A 13,123-nucleotide genomic window follows, 5' to 3' on the forward strand; every position below is an offset into this window, starting at 1 on the left:
TCTCTACCAAGAGAATGGGCTGCCTAATATGCAAGGCTAGGACAATCAGATGTACAAAATAGATTAACTAGGGATTCCTAGTTAATCTTTCTATCAAAATAACTTCTTGTTGTATCACAAATAAAATTAAGAAGCAGAAGTCCATGGGGTTAGGGATTTAGCTCAGTAGTAGAGCACTTGCCTAGCAAGCACAAGGCCCTGGGTTCAGTCCTCAGCTCCAGAAAAAAAAAAAAAAAAAAAAGCAGAAGTCCTAGATATAGGTGTGAACAGTGCTCTGTAAAATGTCATGATCAAGAATATTCATCAGAATGAATCAAACTTCTACAAAAGGGAAAGTCAAATAATGTAAGTAACTCTAAAAATATCATCAGTTTATAAATTAAAACTCTGGAGCTAGCAATGACTTTAGTACAGTGCTTTCTACACAAGCATTGGACCTGTGTTCAGTCTCTAGCACCACTGTAAAGGCTGGGTGTGGAGGCATACACTGTAATCCCAGTAGTGGAGAGTCAGGGAGAACCCCTTGGGCTTGCTGGCTGGCCAGCTAGTCTTGATGAATCAGGGAGTTCAGTGAAAGAACCTGTCTCGATGATGATGATGATGATGATGATGATGATGATGATGAAGAAGAAAGCAATAGAAGACAGTGTCAACCTCTGATCTCCACTAGCATACACAAACACAAGTATACCACACACATACACACACACATAACACATCACAGTAAGTCTATCTTCCTAACTTATTAAGGGAAATGTTACAGACTGCTAGAAGATGCTTGGGTAAGCAGAGCTAAGGAGGGGCCTTCCACTCGCACAGTATCACCAGCTTAATGCTGTTATGTTCCTGTTTCCAGGTGTGGCTATTATCATCTGCTACTGTGTGATATCACTCCACAGGAGACACAGACAGTTAGACATGTCTCACTTTCTTGGGGGGTGGGGGCTTAGAATCCAGGCCTAACCCTGCCATGACCTGAAATGAGCTGTCACAAATTGGATGCCATGGGTTGAAACACAGGCTGAAGTTCCACCTATGTCATCCACCATCTCAACAGCTTGGTCCACCATCTACTATCCCCCGCATGATCCAACACCTGTGGTGGACAGCTGCAGCTGGAGGCTGAGCTGCTGTTTGCTGTGGGCCCACCATATCCATCACTGGTAACAGAGGGTGACAGCACTATCTTTGGAGCTGGTAATACTTGTCCTGGGGCTGCTGACATTCAGGGTGGCCATGCCCTCTTTCCTGGTAGGTATCTGGAAATTCCCATTAGGACTTTGAAAGAGAAAAACTATTAGAGAACAAAAGCTGTCAAGCAAATCACAGACAACCTGCCAGCGTCTGCAGTGACTGTCTTGGACTCAAAGCTGGACAGGATGGTGGGTGGCAGGAATGCTGACTGTTCCCTGCCAGTGTCAGAGGCCAATGGTGAGCAGTTTGACAAGAGTGACTGAGGTACAAGGTCTGCTTGGCTCTGCCTCGGCCTATACCCAGAAGCTTCTTAGTGCAAAGACAGGCCCATTTTACTACAGTGAGGAAAAGCCACCAATGGGAGAAAGGGCTACTGACCAGCAGGACTGCATATGGTCAGTGACCTGGGGCAGGTCACATGGACAGGCACACATCCCTTCCAGGTGAACTCAACTATGATGGAGCTTTCTGTTAATAAACATGACGCTATGTATAGGAAAGAACTTCCTCTGCAGAATACTAAACTGTCATCAGTTAACGTCACCACATTAAAGAGTTCTGGGAATAATATCTGAAGAGCAGTGTCTCCTGAGAGGGAATGTCTGCCATATGCTTGACCAACCAAGGAGCAGTATCCAGAGCAGATGAAGAAAGGTTAGCCTTAGCTCCATCAAGAAGCTTGCTGTCTTGTTATTTTCAGCTTGGCACAACTGTTGGGGACTCATTTCCTGGAGAGATTCCACAATCTCTCTGTTTAGCACTGACCACAAGTAACCTTGGTTTCCACAGAAACGGGATGATTGGCATCTATGCCCACATGACCAAAAGCAGAGGAACCAGATGAACCAAAGGAGGGTCCTGTGGCCCCACTTGTCACCACCAGGCTGTTACTATATGTGGCCAAGGCTGCCCTTTGAGTAACATGAACCACAGCACCTTGAATGTGTGGCTGGGCTCAGAACAATGGTTTTCAGTGTTTAAAGGAAGGATAGAGAACAGCTTTATGAGGGTGTTACCAGGCATGCTCACCTCACCCCCCACCTCTAGCATCCACAGGCCACTCCCAGCTGCCTCCAGCCCACAGAGCAACAGCTGTGGCCTCTAACCTAGCTCAGGGTGTTTTTATGGCCACAGGGTAAGAGTTGATTTGCAATAAGGGTACAGGTAGTGGGCTATGCCCCAGTGCCCATGGTCAGGTCTTGTCCTTGGCTTTGGTCATATGACAAGAGTAGGAAGGTTAATACCCAGGAGCCCTGCAGCCATAGCCAACACTCACCAGCTTCACACAGATGACAAAGGGCGACTGGGCAGCTTGGAAATGCAGGATGGGGACCTTCGGCTTGGGTCTTTCCTACAGAGATAGTGCCAGCCATGAGTCACTAGGGCCTCACACAGAAGGAGCTCCCTGGTACCTGTCCTAACCACAGCCTCTGCTCATAGGAGCTTATGGTCAAGTAGCAGATGAGTGTCTTGGGCCAATAGGGGTAGGACAGGTGGTTGTGTCCTGGGTTCTGGCAGCCCCAGACACCTGATCAACACAAGAAGAACCAACTCTGGTATGCCAACATTGAGGCTTAGATTGAAGGAATATGTAGCAGTCTCCCCGGGGACAGGGGCAGAGTCCTAAGGGATCCTGGAGACTATTTGAGGGCTGAGGGCTACATTTTTGGGCAGAGCCAGAATGAGTATAAGGGAAAGCTGGCATGGTATGGACAACTGTAAGGTACTTTGGTGCTCTGCCATATGTTTACATACCTGAGAGTCCTCATGGCAGTAGAAACCCTTCCTGATCTTGTTCTCATCAACATCACAGAAGGACACCACCTAGGGGTGAACATGGGCCAGCAGGTCAGATGGTGGCGGTGGATATAGGATAAAGATGTGATAGGATTGTAGAAGTCAGGATAGTGGCCAATAGGATGAGGAGGAAGGGGTCCTACCTTGCGCCGGCTGGCTGCAGTCAAGCTGCGGTATAACCTACGTCCCTGCTTGCCTGCATTCCAAATGGTGAAGGACTTCCAATGAGGTAGGACTTGTTCCTCTAGGAAGTGGACACGATGGGTCCAGATGGTCATCCTGTAGCCAAGTGGAGGGGAAAACAGGCTGGCCAGATGTGGGCTCCAGAGACACCTCACCCCTTAGCCCTGGGGACATACATGAATGGTACACATGTGTACTTAGGCTTACCCTGTTTAGGGATGGGGGGCACACAAAGTCTAAACCATATCCAAGGGAGATCTGGCTCAGTCAGAGGTCACCATGAGCCACCATGTAAGCCAATGCCCTTTGGGAAATCTTAAGCCACTCATGGGTCCTGCTTTCTAGGTGGGACCCTGAGAGATGTAGACTTGATAGGTGGGGCCTCTCCATAGCTGCCAGTTCCACCAGCACATGAGTGCCTCTAGTATGTGGCAAGTATGTATACATGTGTGCACATATAGGAAGGTTCATGCAAAAGCCAGTGGCTGGCATCAGGTACCTTTATCATTTTCTATCTTTTTTTTTTGAGAGGAAGTTGAACCTAGAGCTCACTAATTCAGGAAGACTAACTAGCCAACAAGCTCCAGGGATCCTCCTGTTTCCCTTCTCGACACTAGGGTTACAGGTGTGTGCTGCCATTCTTAGCTTTTTATGTGGGTGCTGGGGATTGAATTTAGGTCCTCTTGTTTCTGTAGCAAACATTTCACTGTCAGAGCCAACTCTCCAGGCCCCAAATTCTAGATATGGAAACTAGTCCTTTTGAGTTACAAAGTGAAAAGGGAGTTACAGTGGACCCAATAACCCTGGTCCAATTTCCCAGGTTAGTCAATACTCACAAGAAAGGTCTGGGTAAAAAGTCAAGTTCACACTAGGAAGTAAATTTTCTGCCTCAGACTGTCCCTTCCCTCAGACAATACCAAAGATGTCCCTTTTTGGGCACAGACTTGCTCCCAGACAGTAGAACCTTGGATGCAGATCTCCAGGGCTGGTTCCTTCTCAGTCCCCCTGAGCTCTACTCACCTGCTGTCCCTCATCTTAGGGCCAGGCCTTCCAGCCCTGTCTCTCTGCCCAAACCCTAGCACTCTGGTCCTTTGGAGGGTACCTCCCTTGTATTCAGGGCTGTACCTCTTGTGTCACTACCCACATCAAAGTATTTTCCTGAGACCTCCTGTGTTAAAACGTTCTAATTAGGGCTGTGTTGAGCTCAGTGATTTTTGGTAGGGAATTCCCTAGGGGTTCTGGGGAACCACATAAGTGAATAACATCTAATTCTGAACCCTGGCCAATCCTCTCTATGGCTGCATTGTCCCCTTTATAAGATAAAGTTACAAAGAGTACATGCTTCAGCCCCATACGGTGTACCTCTCTGCAGCCATACTGTTACCCAAGGAAATGGAAGACCCTAAGAATGAGAACCTTGATCTCACAGCACAGGCCTCAAGCAAGGGTCAGATATTTCACCAATGCCATAAGCCAAGAATGGTCCTTCTGATTTTTATCCTTCAGCAAACTTTAGTGTGATGGTCCCAGACAGCTTCAATATGGGAGCAAAAGGCAAAAGGGTAGAGTCAAAGGTTTAAAAAGCAAGACTTGCCTTTTTGAGGCACCCCCAGCAGAGGTAGTAACATGCCTATCTACTCTGCCTAAGTGTGGGTGAGAGTTATTCACAAAGTGAGTATGAGGGAACTCCAGGCACAGGCTGCTCAGACCCCGTGGTATGCCAGCAGGCCAACCTCCAACTTCATCCTAGCCACAAGTGTCCCCCTTCCCATCTGCCTTCAGCCAGGGCCTTTGCAGGAGACCTGCTTGGAAACAGCCCACTGTTAGGGTTCACAGCTATATCAACACAGGAGATGTAGCAGGGGCTACTAAGCCCCTCTGTTATCTCAGACTCCTTAAGGAATGCCCTGCCTAGAGGGCTGCTTGTCCTTACTTAACCTCTGAGGACAACCTGAGAGTTTGTCCCTATATCTTTGGTCACTACAAGAGGTCTGTTTTGGTCAGTATCTGAGCAAGACATGATGTACACTGTATGCACCAAATCCATGAAAGTATATGTACAGGGCACTTGTGTGGTATACATGTACATGTGCAGTGATTACCCATGTGCATTTCTGCATATATGTATGTGGCATGGACATAGGTAAGTAAATGTATCCAACAGTAGCTCCTGTTAGAGACCAAGCACAGATGATGTGTTGGTGATATCCTGCCCACACACTGGCTGGGTCCATTTGGTGTCTGTGTGAGAAAAACCCTAATCCTGCTATGCTCCATCTGTGAAGTTTATTTGCAGGATGGTGGGTTTAACTGTAGAGTAAAGTCAGTGTAGTTCCTCCAAACACTGGCACCAATGATTTCATACAGCAATTACAAGCATGTCCACCAGGACTGGGCTCTAGGTACATAAGGCCCTTGGCATCCTGAGTTTTGTTAGGTGGCCTCTGATGGGGGTTGGGGATGGGGTCCAGGCAGTTATAAAAAGAGATGATGCAGAAACTGCTGGACATCTGGGCCTTGCTAGCAACATCTTGCACTGGCCTTGTTTCTCCTAGGACTCTGCCTAGAGAACGGACCATCTGGCACCCAGCAAGTCTATCTTTTTTTTTAGAGACCATCAACTTAGAGCTGGGGTCAATAGCTAAGGGCACTGGTTTTCTTGGACCCATATGCCTAAGTTTCTAGAACTTTTTGGGAAGACGCTGGAACATCAGACTCAGCATTGCTACTACACATGGGTAAGTGGTGGCTGGTGGGGAGGGAAAGAAGGCACCGCCACTGGTCAGCAGCATCTGTGGCCAGGAAAAAAGGCTATAAAAACCTTGCTAGAGCCAGGCGGTGATGGAGCACGCCTTTAATCCCAGCACTCGGGAGGCAGAGCCAGGCGGATCTCTGTGAGTTTGAGGCCAGCCTGGTCTACAGAGCAAGATCCAGAATAGGCACCAAAACTACACAGAGAAACCCTGTCTCGAAAAACCAAACCAAACCAAACCAAACCAAAAAAAATAACAACAACAACAACAAAAACTGTGTTAGAGGCATACAGGGGATGGCCCACCTGTCCTGTCAGGTACCACACCAGCAATATGTTAGCACAGTAGTCTGAGGCTGGATACTGGGGGTCAGGACACCAGTGGTGCCATGTCTGGTCCCCTCATCCCTACTTTTGAGACGCAGCCTGCTGCTATACTCATCTGGGGAAAGGGGCTTATCTGGTTCTCTCCAAATATTTGATAAAGGCACAAATCCAGCATCATACTTCCTGGGGAACAAGGTCAGAAACACACTCTCTATAGACTTCAACTGTGACACTAGGAAGCAAACAGCTTGCAGAGCATAGGCAGCATGTGTATCACAGGAGGCTAAACACACTGTAAGATGAAACATCAGTAAAAGTATAAAGGGGACGAAGGGGCAACACAGTAGGTCTGCAGCTCACAAGTTAGAGGAATGTTTGATTTCCTAAGATGCTATTCTCCTATCTGTCCTTTGGTGTCTGAGGTATGCCACACACACAAAGACAAATGACACAAACTCAGGCCATTTTGAACTTGAAATAAAAATGACAGAATCAAGACATTGCCACCCAAAGGTTTCTCATAGTTTAGACAAATGCAACTCTTAAGCAAACCTCAGGTTATAATTACAGCTGTTATCCTGGGAGGTGCTGCAGCTCACAGCTTAAAGACTTTAATCCAACACAGAAACTCCTATTAGATCACTTATTTTTATGCTGTGGGTGGCAAAGCTTACTGTGCAAACATAAAGGAGTGAACTCTGTATACACAGGCTGCTCTGCTGAGGGGCATGATGAGTGCCTGCTGGGTGGGCTGCAAGTCACCACCCATGTGTCCTGAGCCTCACAGACAAGCATGGGAAGGACCTCCCTTACACAAATGACCACATGCTCTCAAGGCATCTCATACTCACGTGGCCCACAGGATGATGGTGTGAGATGAGTGTAGTGTTTCAATCAGTCGGTAGAATCAGCACCAGAAACACCTGCACCCTGGTGTCCAGATAGCTCACACAGTGCTTTGCCACTAATTTCTACCTCTATCAGTGGACAGTGGGAAGGAGTTCCTTCTTTGGAGAAACAGTACTGTGTGTTTTAATTCAGGTATAGTTTACACAGGATGATGTAAACCATACTAGTTGATTTTTAAAACAGTTTTACTCTTGCTATATCTGTTTCAGATGCACTGCTGAACCTCATGTGACTGAAGTTTGGCTACTCAGTGAGAAACACGGTCTACCACTCACTCTCTTGTAATACCTCTGTCTCATCCACAGGGCAGACTGAAGAGTTAACAAGCTCTCTTTTACACTAAGAGCAAGCCTGGTTCCACATCTTTAATCAGTGGGCTTGGAGGGCCAAGGACAGCAGGCCAGCCAAAGAAAAGTGAAAGGGGGTCATCAGCTATGGAGGCATAGCTCAGGCACAACTCCTTCCACCACAGGGCTTGTGAGCCTGTCAGACCTCCTCCTGGGTTCCATGGTGAGCCATGCTAGGTAAGAGCAAATGAAAACAAAGTTGAGAGCAAGCCTTCACCTAACACCATCAGGGAAACTGGTGTTTGGCTTTGGCATTGAAGAACAGGACATCTAGTGGCCCTGAAGGGCTTCCCACAAGGTACTACAGTACACTCTGACCCCACCCTTAACACCTTAGTGGTATGCCCTATATCCCACCATTATGAGCTTTATGGAGAGTCCTGACTCCACCAATCCTGGGCCCAATCACAACAGTGACTTACAAGTGATCTGGGCCTGGCCACATCAGCATCTCACCTGTTCTTGGACCGTCCCAGGTATTTCCAGAATTTGTTATGTCCTACTTACTCAAGAACTGAATGTGTGGCTGCATGCAAGTGGTAGCGGTAGAGGAGCAGGCTGTGGTCCACCCGGAAGACGCCACCCCCTTTCCTAAGGTGCTCATAGAAGAACAACAGGTCCTCTGGTACCCCCTGAAAAAGGCAGAGGACAGTGATCACTATGCTGGGTACTGACCCAGGCTATCAGATGCTATGGAAGGGTGTTTTGCTTAGAGTCGTGTGGTGGCACTTGTGGCTCCAGCTATCTGGGAGGCAGAGCTCACAGGTTTGACTGAGCCCAGAAGCTAGTGCTCAAGCTGAACACCATAGCCAGACTTTGTCTCAATAAAAGAATCCACTCTTGACAATCAAGGGTAATGTAGGGTAGTTCAGGTCACATGAAAGAAATGGAGATTAGCAACTTGTTTTCTCAGCAGATAAGAAACGAACTCTAAGACAGACATGAGGATGAAGCAGAGGGTAGGCTAGATGTGGGTCTGAAGTCTCAGTTCTACCTTAAATTCTACTTTGTGGGGCAGAAAAGGTCTTGGGGCAAACTATCAACAGACACAATCATGGGATAATCAGTGAGCACAGAGCTGCATGGCCTTGGGAATGGAAAGCTCACCAAAACAGAGAAACGGGGACGGTAAGCTGGCTTTTCAGGAGGCCCTGAGTGAGATGCTGAACAGGGGAGAAGTTGGGTGTCAGAACACGAGGCAGGCTGAGATAAAAGGGAAGAAGAGTATCACCTGAGTACAGTCTGTTACAAGGCTGTACTTTAACATCATGGGCAGAAGGGGGCGATGTTGAACCAGGAACCAGGAAATAAGCAGAGGGACAGGGAGGTGAAAGTACATGTCTCTCAAGCATAACAATTACTGCCATGATGAAAATTCACTTCCTCATCCACCATATCAAACATTAATGGGCTCAAGTAACAAAACTTGAGACAAGTCTCTGAGCTGTATCACACACCCTTAGCAAACAGGAAGATGTGGAGGTGGGAACATTTTGGATGGAAAAATGAAGACCTACTCAAACTGGTTCTAAAATGGAGAGTAAGTAATACAAAGTAGATCTGAGGAAGGGCTCAGCTCAGGCTGGGGTCAGGCTCACCAGTACAGAGATGTTGCTTGGGGATGAGAATGTTCACTGTTGCCAGGCAGGGACTTGAAAGGACATCATGGCCAAATGGCCGGTCAGCCAACTCCCTGCAACAACCCAGTCCTGGGCTCATTTTCACAGGCAGGTGAAGATATGCCCTGAGGGTCCAATAGAACCAGGGATAGAGACAACCTAGCTAACACCACCTACAGTTTCCCACCAACAGCCATTAATCCAGGATGAGGTACTGTGGGCCCATAGACAAAGATTCACCAGAGAAGTGGATCAGGGCATGTTCACCGAAATCCACTGCAGTTAGCAAAATTATAAATACCACAGGAATGCCTGGAAGAGTCTGAAGTAATTTCCTGAAAACCCTGGCCTTCAGGAGAACCCACAAAGATCCCAAGTTCTACTGGGTGTTACTTACCCGTCCTCCTTCATCAAATTGGCCCACATGGGAAAACCAGGCCCGAGAGCAGAACCACGTTGGCATGATCACTGTGGGGCCGTGGGAGGTGAACACCTAAGAGCAATTAGCACCAATGTCATTAATAGAAAAGGACAGTTTGTTAGAAACAACCTATAATCTGTTGCTCCTGTATCATTAAGAAAATGACAAAAGAATTTATGCCCCTTCTTTGTGGGAACAAGGATTCAAAGCACCCTTCAGAGACTGGCCCACAAGACAGACAGGAGGAAATTAACTGAGGCCACTTCCAGGTCCCCACTCCCCAGCTGATGCTCACTGCTAAGCATATTAGGGAACCCTCTGCTTACGCAGGAGGTGAAGCTGTATGGGAACTGACAGTAAACACACTGCGTTAACTGCAAGAAAAGAAATCCGAAGCAGCATGGAAGGACACCGACAACAACTAGGTAATGAAGCTGAACATGGCTTCCTAGAATGGCATAAATGTCAGGATTGACTCAAGACAGAAAACCTGAATAATTTCTAATGAGCTTGAGACTTGAGCCTTCACACACACACACACACACACACACACACACACACACACACACACGCCCAGGCCAGGTGGGTCTCCGGTGAATGATGCCAAATGCTTAAAGAACCAACACAAGCCAGGATCACCAGATCAAAGCCAGGCAAAAAACAACACAAGAAAGCAGCACACACATGTTCCTTATGAATAGATCCAACAAAATGCTAGTGAACTGAGTTTAGCTGTCACAGAAAAGGACCATACTCATGAGTAGGTGGTATTTACCCCAGGACAAATACACCAGAAACGGACAAGAACCTAAATAGATGCTGTAGCATTTGGCAAAACCCAGTGCTCTGCCAAGAAAAGTCTGGGCTGTCAAGAGGATCAGCCGAGATAATGTGCATAAACTACCTGGCACCAAGTCTGGTGTATTACGGTACTCGGTTAAGCTCTGTGCCTCCAACTGCTTATAACTTTGGGCTTTCCATGCACTTGGAATGTACCCATGCTTTGGAATGTACCCATGCTTTTTTCATACACTGCTCTGCCTTCTTAGTAGTCAACTCCTATGCATCCTTTAAAACCCCTGACCAACATGTTTTTAGTTAAAAGGCACTTCCCTGGGACACCCTCCCCACAGCTTTCATCACACTGACGTGGGGTGCCCACAGTGCACCTCCTGGTAGGAAGATTTCAATATGCTTGTATTTACCTGATTACAAATGGTCTGGGTCCAGCCTCAGCTGAACCCAGGACAAATGTCTCTATCAGAAAGGCAAACAAGCAGCCAAATCTTGTAGGATGTGGTAACACACACCTATATAAGCACTTGTGAGGTACCATAGCATGCCAATGAATACACACACATGTGGTGGTATTGTGTTCCCCAAAATATTGTGTACCCTAATAAATTTATCTGGGGTCAGAGAACAGACAGCCACTAGATACAAAGGCTAGAAAATGGTGGCACTCGCACCTTTAATCCTAGCATTCCAGAGATAGAAATCCCTCTGGATCTCTGAGTTCAAGGCCACATTGAAAACAGCCAGGCATGGTGACACACACCTTTAATCCCAGAAAGCGAGCCTTTAGTCCCAGAGAGTGATGGTAGAAAGCAGAAAGGTATATAAGGCTGAGGACGAGAAACTAGAAGCTTTTAGCTGGTTAAGCATTTGGCTGGTTAAGCTTTCAGGCTTCGGAGCAGCACAGTTCAGCTGAGACCCATTCTGGATGAGGACTCAGAGGCTTCCAGTCTGAGGAAACAGGACCAGCTGAGGAATTGGCCAGGTGAGATAGCTGTGGCTTGTTCTGTCTCTCTGATCTTCCAGTGTTCACCCCAATACCTGGCTCAGGTTTGATTTTATTAGTAAGAGCCTTTAAGATTCATGCTACACACACATGAATGAATAAATAAATAATAAAAAGAAAAAAATTTTAATTAGGTTTAATGGATAAAGGTTCTTGCCACCAAGCCTGATAACTTGAGCCCAATCTCTGGAAACTGACATGGTAGGAGAAAACAGTCTCTCTCAAGCGGTCCTCTGACCTCCACATGATGGAAGGAGATTCTCACATAGAGGATCAATCAATCAATCAATCGATTGATCATTCAATGTTTAAACAATTTTAAAACCACATTTGTAATCTCAACACTCAGGAGGCTACAGCTGGAAGATCAGGAGTTCAAGGCCAACCTGGGCTACATGAGACTCTAGCTCAAAAAAATAAAACACAGCAGTGAGGAAGACTGAAGACTCTCTAACCCAGGTCTGCCCCATGGGGAAAAAGGCCACTATCCTTGAACGCCCTGACCTCTGTGTCATCTGCTTCAGGAGTCTGCCCTGATTTGTGGTCCCCTTTCTCTGCTACAGCAGCAGGAGGACTCTCCAGTGGTGAGTGTCTAGGAGTGTCTTAGGCATGATGGCCACCTCAAGACCACCACACTCAAACAGATCTCTACGGTTTTAGTGTCCATTTGAGTGGTGAAGGTCAGCTACATGGCTAGGTTCCAGGCTATGGTGGCTGAGCAGGCCTGTTATCAGTGGTGACTACCACACCACATCCCAGGGTACTGAGAACCCAAGGTCCTAGGCTTTTAGGAACTTCACACTGAGAAAAGGACATCAAAGGGACCCTTCCTCCCTAAAGTCTGGTTCAGTCCCTGCTGGAGTGACAACCTCCCTCCAAAGAAATGGCTGTCAAAAAGAAATGAGGTATATTCTCATTCTCTCTCTCTCTCTCTCTCTCTCTCTCTCTCTCTCTCTCTCTCTCTCTCTCTCTCTCTCCTGTTTGAGACAAAGACATCAATTTCTTTCTACCTGTCCCAATAAAAGGAAGAATTAAATTTGTTTTCATAAGGATGTCTGCAGGCTGCTTCGATGGGGAGTCAGAGACAGTGCTCAGGCAGTGGGGGAGGCACAGGGATCAGTGGGCAGCTCCAGTGACTCCAGCCCTTCAGGCAGGTGCTAACCTAAGAACTTGTTTCTGCTTGGGGTTAAGTTTGGTTTCCTACAAGACAGCACTTGCAAGGCTTCCATGCTTTAGAAACTTGCAGTCATTGGTTTTATCATCGTTTAAATGGCTATTTATTTATTCTTGGACTAATCCTATGTTTTCACCTGTCAAGATGTAAAATGTAATATGTTCAGTGGTCAGTGAGCTGGGTCCCCAAACAGGGATGTGACTGGGCAACAGGTAATTCTGAGTACACATATCTCCCTTTTCCTACGACCCCAACAAGATATAAAATAACCCTGCCTGATCATTCCCCTCTTACCACTACAACAAGCTCACATGAACAAAAAAGCTTGAGAGGACCAGAGGCCTTGGCCAATTGATCACTGACTCGGGGTCATGGTTTCCCTCAGGAGAGAGGAGATGTTGTTAAGCTTAGGACTCATTACAAGAAATCCAGAGCTGGCTTAGGAGAAAAGCAACCTTTGGCAGTTATTTTCAGGGATGCTATAAATCCAGGGCATAAAACAAGTCACCTCTGCTGGTAAGCAAGGGATGGGTGTCAGGCATCTGGTCACTTCACACCTTCTCTACCTCTGCTGGGGGCACAGGGACAGTAGTGGAGAG

At 47.0% G+C, this 13,123-nt stretch overlaps 1 protein-coding gene across 4 annotated transcripts in view; it reads right to left on the reverse strand.

Annotated features, from left to right (window-relative positions):
* Positions 1 to 13,123, reverse strand: part of B3gntl1 (UDP-GlcNAc:betaGal beta-1,3-N-acetylglucosaminyltransferase like 1) — a 61,515-nt gene that overhangs the window by 2,345 nt on the left and 46,047 nt on the right. For 2 of the 4 annotated variants that reach the window (XM_028884973.2, XM_037201586.1), the window contains 5 exons: positions 9,526 to 9,621; positions 8,017 to 8,141; positions 3,135 to 3,270; positions 2,950 to 3,018; positions 2,471 to 2,545 (listed from right to left, as the gene is read on the reverse strand). In XM_028884973.2, the coding sequence (XP_028740806.1) occupies positions 2,471 to 2,545; positions 2,950 to 3,018; positions 3,135 to 3,270; positions 8,017 to 8,141; positions 9,526 to 9,621 (501 nt within the window). Of the gene's footprint in view, positions 1 to 223; positions 581 to 2,470; positions 2,546 to 2,949; positions 3,019 to 3,134; positions 3,271 to 8,016; positions 8,142 to 9,525; positions 9,622 to 13,123 lie in introns of those variants that run through there. The other 2 variants (XM_028884974.2, XM_028884975.2) reach the window with 2 other exon arrangements.

This window comes from Peromyscus leucopus, chromosome 8b (assembly GCF_004664715.2).
Source record: "Peromyscus leucopus breed LL Stock chromosome 8b, UCI_PerLeu_2.1, whole genome shotgun sequence".
Lineage (NCBI taxonomy): Eukaryota > Metazoa > Chordata > Mammalia > Rodentia > Cricetidae > Peromyscus > Peromyscus leucopus.